The 15,459-nt window shown below is 39.1% G+C and overlaps 1 protein-coding gene across 11 annotated transcripts in view; it reads left to right on the forward strand.

Moving 5' to 3' along the window:
- PLCB4 (phospholipase C beta 4) overlaps positions 1 to 15,459 on the forward strand; it is a 402,352-nt gene that overhangs the window by 328,797 nt on the left and 58,096 nt on the right. For all 11 annotated transcript variants that reach the window (XM_081033465.1, XM_081033471.1, XM_081033468.1 and 8 more), the window contains 7 exons: positions 4,016 to 4,116; positions 4,722 to 4,757; positions 6,846 to 6,987; positions 7,635 to 7,719; positions 8,059 to 8,183; positions 10,109 to 10,160; positions 14,779 to 14,881. In XM_081033465.1, the coding sequence (XP_080889591.1) occupies positions 4,016 to 4,116; positions 4,722 to 4,757; positions 6,846 to 6,987; positions 7,635 to 7,719; positions 8,059 to 8,183; positions 10,109 to 10,160; positions 14,779 to 14,881 (644 nt within the window). The remainder of the gene's footprint in view (positions 1 to 4,015; positions 4,117 to 4,721; positions 4,758 to 6,845; positions 6,988 to 7,634; positions 7,720 to 8,058; positions 8,184 to 10,108; positions 10,161 to 14,778; positions 14,882 to 15,459) is intronic.

Here is a 15,459-nt window from a genome sequence, read left to right on the forward strand (position 1 = left end):
AAATGATTTGGACTTGCATTGAGTGTCTATTGGTTAGACAGTGCCTTGAATTTATATAATGGCTTTGGGCTACATGATTTAGAAATACTTGTAGAAACCCTCTTCATTTGTTGCATAAACTTCTGAAATGCAAGAGTAGATTTTAGAAAATTCAAGGGTAGATTTCGCAGACTTTGATATTATAGGTAAAAAAACCTGAATCCTGTGATAATTAACTAATCTTATTTACAACCCCTTAATAAAGACTTCCAACTATAGAACAGACTTCATAACAATGGTTTATGTTACATGTGCAAATCATGGGTTCAACTCCACTCCCAGAGAAAAATCATAAAGACTTACTTTCATATGTTTTAGATGGCAGGATGACCTAGGAGGCCAAAGATTTCTAATATTATTTAATTAATGCCTATTATGTTTATCTATTACTGTGTAAAAAAATCACCCCAAAATGTAGAGGCTTAAACAACACTATTATTTTCTCTCATAGTTGTGTGGATCATTTGGGCTCGGGTTGGTGGTTTTCCCTTAGCTTTCTCATGCAGTGGCTGGCAGATGACATCTGAGGCTGGAGTCAACTGACGGTTCAGTTGGACCAGTTGTCCAAGATGGGTCACTGATGTGGCTGGCAGCTGTCTGCTGGGAGCTCAGCTGGGCCTACTGACCAGAACATCCCCAGGTGGCCTCTCCATGTGGTTGGGCTTCTCACAGCATGGTGGCCGAAGTTCCTAGATGGAGCAGTATGTGCCTGGAACTGGGACATCATCACTTCCTCTTTGTTATTCATCAAACCAGTCGTAGGGCCCACCCAAATTTGAGGAGGTAGGTGAGAGGCAAGATCACGTTGTAGAAGAACAAGTGCGAGGGCAGATGTTTTTGCAGCTGTCTTTGGAAAATACAGACTGACACAAAGCCTGTTATATTTTTTCACTTTTTTTCAAATAATCAACCTAAACAAGATTTAAGAATAAAATATTGCAAAAAAATTATATTTCAAAAGGTTTGTAAAATACTTTTCAATTTGAAAAGATGAATATTAGGTGAAAACAGTTCTTTAACTTCTGTTTCAAGATGGTATTCAAAAATGTGAAGGCATTACTAGATACTAGATACCAGTAAAACAATCTGCAGAATAATGGAATAAATTAACAAGAAAAAAATTATAACAGCTACCCTTGTTGTACCAACCGTGCCAACTGAGGATCAAGCCATTTACATCACTGCCTCATCTGATCTTTATAAAGCCTGATGAAGTAACTTATTACACTCATTTTTAGATGAGAAAACTGAAGCTTAGAGAGATAACATATTTTACATATGATCCCACAGCTGGTAAGAAGTGGGACTAAGATTCAGTCCTAGAATTGTCTTACAATACTGCCCTTCTAACATACAGGAATATGAAGAAAATACAGATTTGCAAAATGGCTGTTAAAACATGTTTTAAAGGAGAAAGAATATAACTGATGAAAGTCGCAGATGTGAAATTTTCTGAGCACATACACTAATGTAAAATGAGGGTCAATATGATCCACTTATCATCCGTAAGGGTACTTTCCCAAATGTTATGTATGTGTTCATTATTCCTATAGACAAAAAATGTATACCTCTAGTGGCTGTCATGTTAGTTCAAAATATACTTGAGATTTTGGTTAAATTTTCATAGAAATAATCATTGTGAGATAGTACACATGTAGGAATAACCGAGAGGATAGAATCATCCGCTTGAATTTCTCTTTAAAGGCACAGAGGTTCCTGCTATCCCAGTTATATATTTGATTGTTAGGTTCGCTCAGTAATACTTTAGTTCTGGGGTACCAATTGGCTGTAATTACCCTGGTATCACAGTATGATCCAGGAATACTATACATGAATGACTAGAGTCTCTAATGTAAATACTTTGACACAGCAGGCAAGAGGAAACCAAGCATAGTTCTAGAGGACAGGTCTGCCTAGAGGCTGTAGAAATCGAACAGGCTCTCAGTCAGTGAAAGCATATGTCCCTTCATTAGCTGGATTCAGATGCAGAAGGACACGTAGCTCCAGAACTGTGAGACGCGCAGTGGGGAACACCAGAATTGTATGGGGTTGTGGGTATGTCTGTGCATACTTGCACACTCAAGAGATGAAAACATTCATTCATACAACACTGAAAGTAGTTATTCAATTTCTTCCACTTGTGTGGGATGCAGCCCTTGACTTCAAGTAGTTTACATCTGGCTGGGCAGGTTAGACTAGAGATATATGAAATGGAAATTTAATAGTGATGGCAGGAAGTTTCAACATCTTGATTACAGATTGTAGCTCATGGAAACCCAGTGTCAGGTTAAGAGCATTGTGCTAAGAATCTGGAAAAATCTAGGTCCATGTCTTACTCTGTGACCTCACAAGTCAAATCATGTCTCTGAATCTGTTTCCTCACCTGTAAAGTGAAGACACTAGAGTACGTTATTTTAAGACCTAGTCTAGCTATTCAAATTATTTTTTCCTGCCCAAAGCCTATATGACCTACTATTTTTTTTTATTTTTGTTTTTGTTGTGTGTGAGTATGTGAATATGTGTGTGTGAGACTGTGTGTGTGTGTATGTGAGTGTGTGTGAGTGTATGTGAGAGTGTGTATGTGTGTGTGAGTGTGTATGTGTGAATGTGTGTGTGTTAATAATCTGCCTCCAGACTATCCCCTCATCTGTGCCAGAGGAGGAGGGTATCTTTCTTGCCTTACCTTCATCTCATGCCTGCAATAGTACCTTGCAAAAAGTAATCCCTCAAACTGTGAATCCAAGATACCATCAGTTGAAAGACATCAATATTTTATTATGACTAAGAAAGAAAAATGCTTCCAGTTATTTTTAAGATACCATCAATTGAAGGATACATTGCAGTGCCAGATAAACGAAAAGGTGAGGGGGGGCTGTGTGCATCTTAGAATCAAGGAAACAGTTTTCATTTACTCCTGTTCTCAAATTCTCCATTGCACATTTTAAAAATGCTGTTTTTAAAAAAGTGTCTAATTCTTCTGGGTCTGCCCTTTTGAGTCCATACTTAGAAATTATTTCACTTTTTTTTTTTTCCCATTAAGGGTCCCTCATGCCCTGTGTTATGACACTGTGGATTTCTGTTGCCCTTGTCCTGAGGCCCGTGGGTTTCTGCTTGACACTGGCCAGTTTTTAGGCAAAGTCTTTACCTGGGAGCTCCTGCAGAATGGGGATCATGAGAATCCAGATCTCATGACAATATGTGGCTCATTTTCCAATGGGTGACCTTTTTTCTACTATGGGCGACTTGGGTGGATACCAGAGTTCTTGTCACTTGCCTGGACCAGGACTGAGTATTTCTGCGCCTCCTGTCACAGCCTGGGCTACGCTCCTGTGCAGTCCCTTTACTTAGCACCCACCCCTAGCTCCTCTACTAACTTGCGCCCACAGAATGACTTCAGAGTCTTTTAAACCTAAGGCAGATATGACAAATGATTTACAAGAGCAATACAACCCTTCCAAGTTCTTTCTTTTTTTATATCACACCACTCCAGGCCACAAGTCATTATGCCCATAAAATCCAACTGGACATTTTAGTCTCCTTTTCCAAAATATAAATGTATTTTCGTGTTATCTTCTTCTTGTTTTCTCTAGGTCTCATGGAAGACCAAAATATCCCCCTATGAGCCACAGATATTCCTGATGTGCTTGAGACTTTAATTTCTAGGGTTAGTGTACTAGGATGGAAATAAACATTAACGTAAGAAAAATGTTTTCAGAATCAAGCATGTGAAACACCGTGCTCCCTGCAGCAGAAATATTAATAATAAATAACAAGATATGCTGTTTGACCTTGAGTAGGTAGATAAGAGTTTAGTGAGCGTTTTCTTTGAGAAAAAAGTTTGCATATTTCAATGTTTCCATTTTCTGTCAGCTTCCTTTTCCTCTAAAAATGTTTACATTCACCCAGGATTATGGAGAAGGTCTGACTGCTCGGTAATAATTTGCCTTCGTGGATTTTCCTTTTCTGTTTCACGCAGCTGAGCAAGAGGAAGAAGCGCATCCTGAATACAAATTTGGAAACGAACTTTCTGCAGACGACTTGGGTCACAAGGAAGCTATTGCGAACAGTGTCAAGAAGGTCAGAGTCTTGGTGTCCCCCCTATTTCATGACGCTCAAGAGGCACTATCTGTTAATTAGGACATTTTAGAAATGTCACCACTACAAGGGAATAAAGGAGCCTATAATCCCCCTTTGAAATTGGGTGACCAGATGTCTGCTAATACTCAGTACTTACCTTCATGCTGCATTACTACATAAAGCCTTTCCCCATACCCAGGCGTGAGTGATGAATTGCTGAAGGGGGGTCATTCATGCTTGTTGCTCTTTCCGTATCCGGGGAGGTGACCACATTTGTGATTTCCCTAGCCCCTGACAGAGTCACTAATTAAATCACTGTTAGTAAGGCTCTTAGTAGGTGAAAACTGTCCACAAAGGAGGGAGATAGCACTAATATTAGTTTTTCTGTTACCTGAGACAATTAGGCCGTCGTATCTTTTCAGGATTCACTTTCGTCCATGTCTTCATGTCATCAATAAATTTCTATCTTAAATAAATAGAAAAATAAATGTACCTATGTTTATTGAAATATATGGGTGTGTGTGTGTGTGTGTGTGTGTGGCTGATACATTTTCAATGCTGCCCTTTGGAGAAAGTAAACAAATTATTTTCATTCTCTAATTTAGGCTTCTGATGACCTCGAACATGAAAACAACAAAAAGGTAAGAAAATAATTTCCTTGTGCATTTTGTTTTCGTTGTAAGACATGGTATGTGGCCCTCTAATACTGAACATTTTTGTACCAAATGTTTTCACTCTTCCCCCGCCTCATGGAATGTCAGGCTTACTGTTTATGGGTTTGATGTTTACATGCTTGATGCATCTAATTATAAGAATCTTCAAAAGAAAGGATTAATCGCAGTTATGAAATGATTAAAATCCCAAGACTAGGGTAGGTTAAAATGATAATTTTCCTAAAAATAAGTGTTTAGTGCAGTTAGGCATTTTCTTAGCTAGGAGTAGAGATTTCATTCCTAGAATAGGAGTACGTAATCATCAACATGTTGGATTTGAAAATACAAATGACCTACTAGGTCAGCAAATCCATATTGTAGTGAAATAGAAAGGCAATCTTGATTCCAACTACTTTGACATTCTGAGAGATCCTTAGTTAATTTCACGTTGTACACATTCTAGGAATTTATTTGACGTTATTAGGTATTGACTTTATTGTAAGGAAAGTAAAGTTCCATCTTTATTTTCTCTTCTCCCCTTCAAAGTTCCTCGTGATATCAAAGTGGTCTTATTTGGTAAATGTCCATGGTTTGTTACAGTAGTGGCCGTCGAGGCAGAAATTTGCTTTGTAATTTGATTCCCACACTTCAGGGCATCAGAAAATACTATTGTGATATCTATGTGTTCCTATCTTATTTGGAATAAGACTCTTATCTTCTTACTGTCTAAATGTTAAGTTTGGAGTAATTATGGATATAGGGCTGATTCTAGTCCTCTCTCAAGGTGTTTGTGAACATTGATGATCATTCTCCTCTCGTAGAAGATCATGAGGTATTGGGGTCAACAAAGGACAGATTAACCTTTGGTCACTGCTGTTTATTAGCTAAGTGGCTGTGACTGAGTTATTTTAATCCTTAAGGCCTCAGTCTTCTCATGTGGTCAATGGGTAGGTGGGTAGGACTGTGATTCTTACTACGCATGATTACTGACAGTGATAAAGTTGTGAAGCAGGAATTCAGCCCGGTGCCCAACACGTGATACTGGTGTTACTAATTATCATTAAACACACAAGAAAAAAATCAGACATGCTCTCTGCCTTTATGTGGGGAGTCCGGACATGTGAGAAAATGACTTAAAAAACTCCAGTAAGTTACATTATTTGATATTTATGTCATGAGTTTATTGGTGAAATCAGTTTGATGATTTAGAATGTCAAGTCAAATAAGACAAATGGTCTGACCATTTTTTTAACTAATGACTTGATTCATATGACTAAGCAGTTTCTCCACCTGTAACAGTCTATACAGGAAATTTAGCTTTTCAGAATCCTCCACAAAATATTGCTCACTTTTGAAGGCAGTATTTTTGTTGTTGATTTTGTTCAAATTTACCAAGAAATAAACTCAAATAATTTTCTTTTTTTCCCTCTATGCAAAATAATAAAATTTCTATTTCGATAGGACAACTTAAATGTCCTATGTATGTCGTAGGTCATCAGAAGGTTTTAAGAATAACTTTGTGTTTTTTTTAAATACCATAAACTACTTACGTATGTGGCTTAAATTCTAGAGCAATGTTAAGCAGTGTGGTAGCTAGTTAGAAATGCAAATTCCTGGGCCTCACTCCAGATTCATTCCAGAAACTATGAGGGCAGGGCCCACGAACTTGGGGTTTTAATAAGCCCTCCAGGTGATTCTGATGAACATGAAAGTTGGAGAATAACTCTTTTTCACTTTGTGCCTCCATTTGTGAAAATAGGAATAATTCTTGCTATAAATATATTTCATAACATTGCTGTGAACCTCAGTGTAGTTTCTGGAATATTTTTAAATCATTTGAAAATCTGAACAGTGTCCTAAAAATGTAAGATGAGCTTAACATTTTATTACCTCCTTTTGGATTATTTGGAGCTACAGTACACATTAACTTTTAAAATGAGTCTTTGGCATAACTGAGGAAGAAAAGGGTCTTTATCTTTCAATCTGTATGTGTGTAAATTGTCTTAGGTGATGAAGTCTTTAGCATATGTGTGTGAGTAAGTCCTCGACACCCCTATTCCCTTCTTGTGCTTGCAGGGCCTGGTTACTGTAGAAGATGAGCAGGCGTGGATGGCATCTTATAAATATGTAGGTGCTACCACCAATATCCATCCGTATTTGTCCACAATGATCAACTATGCACAGCCAGTAAAGTTTCAAGGTTTCCATGTGGCTGAAGGTAACACCAAAGGTTAAATGCTATTGCCTTTTTTGTCTGCTTTTCTGTTGTTATGCTGATGAGCTGTGATCTGACATGTTGCCATTTTCTGGGCATGGGACTGTTCCTTGCCTTATTTTTGTTTCACAGACCACATGTCTTTGGCATGTGATGGCATTTATGATGTCATTCCTTCCATTATCCACAGGGTGGCTCTGACAGACTGGATTTATTAACACATGAAGAGCGGCGTAGCCTACTGCATTCAATATATTTCGTAAGACCACTTTTCATCAGAGCTGGTCTCCAAAAATGTAGAAAGTATTTTATAACTTCATAATTATGTCTGGGCTACAGAAGCTGCCACTACTACCACCACCATCGTTGTCATCATCATCATCAAATATACATATTTCAAGGGTGGTTGTGTGTGGCAATCATGTACGCATAATTTGCTTAATGATTCCAAATTTAATTCATCACACTTTTTTTTTTAAAGTCAGCTGTCTCCATCTGCAGGACGTTAATGAAAGTAAGAGCTACTGATAAGATAATGGAACATCTGCCTGCAAAGCTTCATGATTCAGGGTGTAATTATATTTATTGCTTGTCTTTCTGTGAGGGTTTGATGACAGGGTTTCTGAGTGCATCTTTGCTTTTCTTTACAGAACGCAATATTCATTATAACATGTCTTCTTTTAATGAGTCCGTCGGTCTAGGCTACTTGAAGACACACGCAATTGAATTTGTGAAGTATCCTTATGGAATCAGTGGAATGAATGGTTGGTGCTCTTTGGGGAGTGTCTAAAATAGATAAATGGCTAATACATAATTGTGGTTGTAGAGCTAATACAATAATATGTGTGAAAGACCACAGCAGCTGTGAAAATCTGCCCAAATGTGAGTTATTTTCGTAATCCACACAGCAAAATGTGGTTTTTCTCTGAAGTATCATTTATAAGTGTGAAATTTACTCTCTGTGGTCTACGTGTTTGTCATTGTTGGTCTAGACCTTTATTGTTTGAACTCTTTGTTGTTTATTTATTGCTGCCGAAATACTCTTTTTTTCATTCTCCTTAATACATTACTCAGTTACAACAAACGGCAAATGAGTCGCATTTACCCCAAGGGAGGCCGAGTCGATTCCAGTAATTACATGCCTCAGATTTTCTGGAACGCTGGCTGCCAGATGGTTTCACTGAACTATCAAACCCCAGGTAGGAACTGATGTCCAGTGACCTCGAATTCCACGAGAATGCTCTGACAGGATGGTGCCAACAGTTGCCATCAGTTTGCTGTGGGCAATTTTTAAAGGAAGCAGACATATGGTAAAACAATGTGTTATTGGATTTATGTAATGATGAGAAATTAAAAACTCAAAATAGAGCAATAAAATGATGATAGGAGACAGTCTATTTTGATTTAAATTGAATTTCCTTTTGTAAGTGCCACAATTACTCTGCTAAACATTTTCTCTATTCCAGAATATTTCTAATTTTTCTTCCTTTGGGATCAAACTTATCTTTGTTTCCAGAAACAGTTAAATGAGGAGAATTTGGGTGTCTTTGTATAGTAACTATGACTCATTTTTACTTTGGAAAGTGCCCTTCCAACTGTTAACATTCAGTAGACATCAATGACACAGTGGTACCTCACCATAAACGTGCAGAATATTATGGGGTAGACTCTGCTAAAATGACGTATAAGGAGTTATATATTCTTAGAGATACTAATCTATAACTTTGTTCTCCAAAGTGTACTCAGAGGCAGGTTTCCAATAGTTTCCCACCCCCTGGAAGGAGAGGAGTAAATTTTTATAAATGCATAAACAGATTTTGATAAGTTTTTAAGGTTTGCTTAAGAGCCTAGGATCACAATTTTAATACTATAGATAGAAAAGCAATGGATTATGGGTGCTTACCTAAAAGACGTGAGAAATATGTGACAAAACCTAGTCACTTTCTTGGTTAATTCCACAGTGTGGTCCTTAAACTGGTAAAAAAAAAAAAAATTAAAAATAAAACAATAAAACAATGCTTTCTTATTCAATTCTTGGCTCTATGCAGGTACCTCCCATGTTTCCCAATTTGGGGGCCTTTTCCTTTTCTAGACCCTCTGCTATACTTTGAGAATCTCTCTCTACCTTGTTCCTTATTCTCTGGACTGATTGAAAGCCCCTTTGACATTCATCCTTTGGGCATAAATGTGAGCTGACTGTATCTCCAACCCCTTGATAGAGGCTCTTCAGTGACTACAAGCTGGAGCCATTTTTTTTTTTTGAAGATTTATTTGTTTTTATTTTTATTTGGAGTCAAATTTATATACACTGTCCCCATCAGCCCTTGCTATACTAAACTGTGACCGGGTGCCAGTACAATCCCAGAGTATTTCTAGCAGAGATAAAATAAAATAAAAAGGCCCTGCTGGTTTTACTTCCTTAAAAAGGGGTCAAGTTGTAGTCTCAGTTGTTAGTGGGTCCCTTATATGGGTTAAATGATCCTAAAACAGTTTATTCAGTAGGTCAGCTTATGTTTTATTTTGTAATGGTTTCACCACAACATTTTTAAGAAGAAAAATATCCATCAGCTGACCCATTTCTTTTGCTGATGAAAAGAAAGAATGAAGATCGTATCTGCTTACAAGGGAAAAATCATAAGGCATGCCTTGTCAGTGGAGACCCCATTAGAAGAATCCCCCTTGAGTCACTGATTTTTACATGATCCTTACCTAGTTTCCTTTTGTTTCTTTTCAGTGTAGTTTTGTATTCACATTCAAGCTGGGTACCTCCAGTATATGCTTCCTCTGGGGTCACAGGGCACATCCTCTCCAGCTGTATCTGGTTGAACGTCTGTACTCTCAACACTAATTGAACAATCAAATAAGTCATATATTAACTCCAAGTATTAAAGTAGTGCTAACATGATCTATCTGAAAATCCACTTTATGTTTAATTTAAACACTTCCATATTTCAACATAGAAGAAACAGTTATTTGCCTTAAACAGACCCAGTGAAACCTTGTGATATTAAAAAGGACCTCTCAGCCTAGGATCAGTATCTGATTTCCATTGTTTAAAATCACCCCATCAGGATCTTCTTTGTCCAGAGAGATGAGATACTAAATTACTTTTGTCTCTTGACAGATTTAGCGATGCAATTGAATCAGGGAAAATTTGAGTATAATGGATCATGCGGGTGAGTAATGTGATTTAAACTGTTGTCACCGTGTTCCAGCACTCCATACTGCAACTATAATGAAACCGTGTCATTTTTAATTAGGGACTGCTGAATTTAAGCTGGGATGGGATAGAAGCAAATGAAATCCCTGGATAGGTTATATTCGCGAATATATATTCTTCATCTACCCCAGTTTTACAGATTTTTTAAAAAATCTGAACCACAAGTCAAGCAGTGTAGCGTACACACTCTAGAGTTTAATGTTCTCATTTTAAATTCAATAATGGAGGTTTTTATAGCTAGGAGAGATAATGATCCCTGTTCATTTGGGCATTAACCGGACATTAAATGTGTATATTTTACCTAGGACAAATGGAGGAATGAAATTGATATAATATATAATGAAATGATGGGTGGCAAGTTGGATTTAATTCAGTTAGGAAGAAAGCTTTGTTCTCTCTTGATTCTTTTGCATGTCTTATAAATAGCAGTTATCAAAAAATAATGCTATGAATGTTGTTCTAGTTTACTTAAATAGCACTCTGAAATCTGTCAGCCAAGTAGTGAAATAGGAAATGTTAATTCCACCGAAATGATGAAAGGTTAAGTGAAAATATAAAGTTAAAATTTTATAGAGATGAAAAAGCTGTGTGTCCATTTTTCCTCCATGCACCTGTCCCCATGCAGCACTGCAGGTAAATAACCCCAAACCACTGCCCAGAGGCCTCTAAAGTAGCCCAGGGGAGACTGTCCCATCCCATGGTGCTGCTTGGCCTCCTTGTTGGATATCTAATTTTCATCCTCAAAACAGCAAGTTAACATCAAAGTTTTCAGTAGTTGTGGGTTCAAAGTGCACACCCCCACCTTTCCTGTCTGCCACATTGTTCTCTGCCAGTGTATCTACATGCCTGGTGACGGTCCTGGTACCCAAATCACCCACGACACACATAGCTGGAGCATACACAACACTTTTTCTCTGCTGTGCATGTTGAAAGAAATAAAATGTGTACACCTTAAACTAATACAACATTATATACCATTATATCAATAAAACTGGGGGGAAATGAAATAAAAATGCTGTAGTTCAAAAAAACAGCCAAATACACATTTTGGAGTTTTTTTTAAAGCTATTTTGTTATTGAATGCAGAGTGTTCATAACAGGAGATTGTGCACGTAGCTGATGGACCCCCAGTGGTAGGCTGAGGCAGTGAGGCCCCACGGGGGGCTGTGGTGTGGGAATAAAAGCCCTAGTTCGCATTTGAAGCCTGGGTTTGAATCCCAGCACCTCCACGTGCTGGCTTCATGGCCCCGGGCAGGTGTGTTAGACTCTGAACCTCGATTTTCTGCTTGATAAAGTGAAGACAATAACACTTACCACACCCAGTTTGTTGTTACAGCTCAGTAAGGATGAACGTGATTGTAGACGAAAGTACTTCATGAACTGCGAATTTCTGTGCAAAAGAGATTTAAGAAAAACTTAAGACCTTCTAGTAGATCATACGTAGAGATCACACAAGATTAAATGAGCGCTCTGATCAAAGCTGGCCTTTAAGTTCCAGGAGGCAGTCACTGCCCTCAGGGTTCATATCAGACACATCAGGCCTGGCTGGGCTCCCTCCTTAGACCTTTCCCTGAGGCCCAGTAAAGCCAGGGCTTTCCATTCTTGTCTCAGCTGTCCCACAGCTGGTACTGACACAGGGAGAATTGCCTCCAGATAAAAAGGGTCCCAATAGGAGTTGTATGCGTTCATTACATTTCTTTTTAGGAGTTTCCATTTTGCCATTGTTCACATGTTCAGTGTCTCCCTTTCCGCACCATTGTTTATTTTAAAACACATTCATAAGCAAGGACGGAGCTACTTTAGCCTGAATTCTGTGCTGATATATTTGAAGCAATGTGACCAAAAGCCTAAGACCCACCAGAGGCACAATCATAAAAAAGATGATTGTTCAGTGGGGCAGCCCAACTGGAAGAGGCATTGACAATATTGTTCAGTCTCGTGTGCCATGCCTCCTCCCTCTTCCCTTTTCCCCACATCCAACCTGGAGGCAAAGGTCGTCACCAGTGGGCAAAGAGAAGAAATCTCTCTGGGTGTTTTTGTGCCCCTCAGTGACGGAAGAGTCGTACCTGCCTGGTACAGGGCCAGCCTCTCAGGACACTTGTCCATGGAGCAAGGGCATCCAAGGTGCTCCGTGGCTCTCACAAGTTGCCCTTGTCGTTTTTCTACCCACCACCAGGCCCTTTTTTAAAAATCCTATGGGCTGGCTGGTTCTGAGCAGTGCATTCCTGTGAAGAGACAGTCTGTGCCTTTTAGGCGCCCTGTGGTAAATAACTTTTTTGTCTAGAACATCAGTGTGCAATATGCACACCCCTGAATCTAGCAATAGTAACAAAACATTGGAAACCCACCTGGGAATCCCTCTGCTCTGTGGGCTGAGCTTATGGGAGGCCATGCCATTGCCTCAGTAAGTGTGATTTTTTTACCAAGGAAGTGAGCCATAGTTTATAACAGACTCATTTTTAAAGATGGGAAAATGGGAGGCATTTCTCTAATTCCTAGTGAAACAAAATAGAGCAAATTAATTTCTTAAGTCTTTTCAGGCTTTTAGAAGAAATTGGATGATTGATATCAAAATACTATGACTTCCTTTGATTCAAAGGTGCACACTTTTTATATAACTTTCTCAAACTGGAATGTGTTTTCAAATCCATACCATCTTATAGTTATAATCAGCAGCCATTTTGCTTTCTTTCTGGTAAATAAAATAATGGAGTGTTGAATAACTGATGGCATCTCAGGTGTGGGGAAGCAGGACTAATTTGTTAATGACCCCATCCTCTGATTCTTATGGCTCCTGCCTACCCCCCTGACTGAAGATCCTTCTTTTCTCCCTCCCTTGCCTGCTGAGGCCCTGCAAAGTTCACAGACAATTCTCCAGTACCTTCTCTTGCCATTGTCTTTGCTCTATGTCCATGTCCACCATGTAGACCTGGATGCCTGGAATGAATTCATTTTCTGAACCAAAAAACACCAGGCAGGACCAGCTACATAGTTTGCAGGGCCTAATGCAAAATGAAAACAAAGGGCTTCTTGTTCAGAAATGATGATGATTTTCAAGACAGTGGCTACAGAACATTAAACCAAGCACGGAGCCTTTCTAAGTTCAGGAGCCTATGCAAACGCACAGATCCCACACCCATAAAGTGACACAGCTCCGGCTCCAGCTTCCCCATCACTGCCTGGGGTCCCTGGACCTGCACAGCCACTGGGACTGTGAGTAGCAGCCCCTGCTGCATCTGCAGGTGGCTTCAGGCTCAGAACAGACACTCCTTCAAGACAAGCTGGCTAAGTGTCATCCCCAAGCCAGGGCTGGCCTCAGAATCCTGTCAAGCTCTGTGTGTTCTCTTTTGTTAAGTGTATAGAATAAACACGTTACACTGAAGGCTGCCTGCTTTGGAGAATTGGATTTACGTTTCTTGCCCTTTTTCCCTGGCATTTCTTACTTTGGATCAATTCACTCTTTCATACATTAGTTTTCTTCTAAGCGGGTCTGCCAGAAGGGTACGTGGAGGAATGTTTTGGGCACTGAGACAGCATCAATATCGTTATTTCTCTAGTTTTGGTGAGAAGGAGCTCCTGACATTAAAGAAATGACCGAAGGGCATGGGGAATGCTGAACCTCTGGGCAGGCCCTGCCCAAGGAGATTCTGGACTGGAAAGATGATGACAATCCTATATGGAACCCCGAGTCTCACCTTTCTCAGGAAGCAGAATCCCTCATTTCACACAACTGGAATCCCAATGCTGCTCCTCTTGAGAAAGGCAGCACCATCGTCTGTTTCCTCCCCTTCTGGCTGAAGTCTGACATTTTGCCAGATAAAGCTGGTCGGCTTCCCTTGAAGAAGTGTGTATAGCATAGTAGTTACTCATCTGCTTTCCTTCCAAAGTCTAGCTTTTGTTGTATCATCGTGTTTTCCAGGGGCTAACACTAGCCACAGAAATAGGTCCAAACCTGAAACTCTATGAATGTAGGAAACGTTCTCTCCTATGCTATGAGGGAGCTCTTATATTATATTTTGGGCTGAATTCTCTTGGAGACAGGTGAATGTTCAAAATCATCTTTAATATATGAACGTAAACTCTATCTGTGATTCAATAATCAGTATTGTCCCTCAGAGGTTCTTTATTGATGCCATCCAAATCGAATGTGTGTTGTTTTTTAACACTTTTTGTTCAGATTTAGAAAATAGCAAAAAATGGCAACTTTGTCAAAACCAAGAACAGTAACTTTAAACTTTTTTTTTGAACAGGACGTTAAGGCTTTATTATTGCATGTAGGAACAAATATCGCAAGAGGTCCGTGGCATAAGCAAATTCAAGAGAAGATGGTAGTATCAGAAAGTCCTACATGTCACTGATCCTAGAATCTAAAGAACATTCTTTGTTTCCTGCTCCTCTTTAGGATTATCCATAGCGCAGGGATATTCTTGTCAGAACCTGGGGTCCTCTGCCTAAAAGCCTAACTCCTAAATTAGAGATGGATCAAAGGAAGTAGTTAATGTCCTGAAGTGTTAGTGTTTTAGTCTCTGTAAAAACAACGGATGAAATTAACTCCTATGCTTTTGTCCCACCAGGTACCTTCTCAAACCAGATTTCATGAGACGGCCTGACCGAACATTTGATCCCTTCTCAGAAACTCCTGTTGATGGGGTTATTGCAGCCACTTGCTCAGTGCAGGTAAAGCCCTGCTCCTCACAGAACAGTATAAATGTGTATGCAGGTGATCCTGGAAAAGTCTTCAGAAATCACAATGAAATTGTTTAACGTCAGCAGGCCAGATCCATGTGTTGCGCTCAACTTTGACTTAAAATTTCCCTTTTTTCTTGATATATTTTTTTCACTAGTAAAATTCTTAGCTACTTTTAGTGAAAGTCACAAGATCAAAAAAGTACCTATTAGAGGAGGTAGAGCAGCAGAAACTCTCACTCATTACTGGTGGGAATGTAAAATGCTATAGTGAATTTGGAAGACAGTTTGGTGGTTTCTTACAAAACTAAACATACTACGTAACCCAGCAATTCACACTCCTTGATATTTACCCAAAGGAATGGAAAACTTACGTCTACACAAAAACCAACACTCGGATGTTTGTAGCAGCTGTACTGGTAATTGCCAAAATTTGGAAGCAACCAAGATATCCTTCAGTAAGTGAATGGAAAAACTGGTGCATCCCCAACAGTGGAATACTATTCAGCGCTAAAAGAAAATGAGCTATTGAGTCATGAAAACACACGGAGGAAACAAAGCCGATTACT

The sequence above is a fragment of the Rhinolophus hipposideros genome, assembly GCF_964194185.1.
Source record: "Rhinolophus hipposideros genome assembly, chromosome: 22".
NCBI lineage: Eukaryota > Metazoa > Chordata > Mammalia > Chiroptera > Rhinolophidae > Rhinolophus > Rhinolophus hipposideros.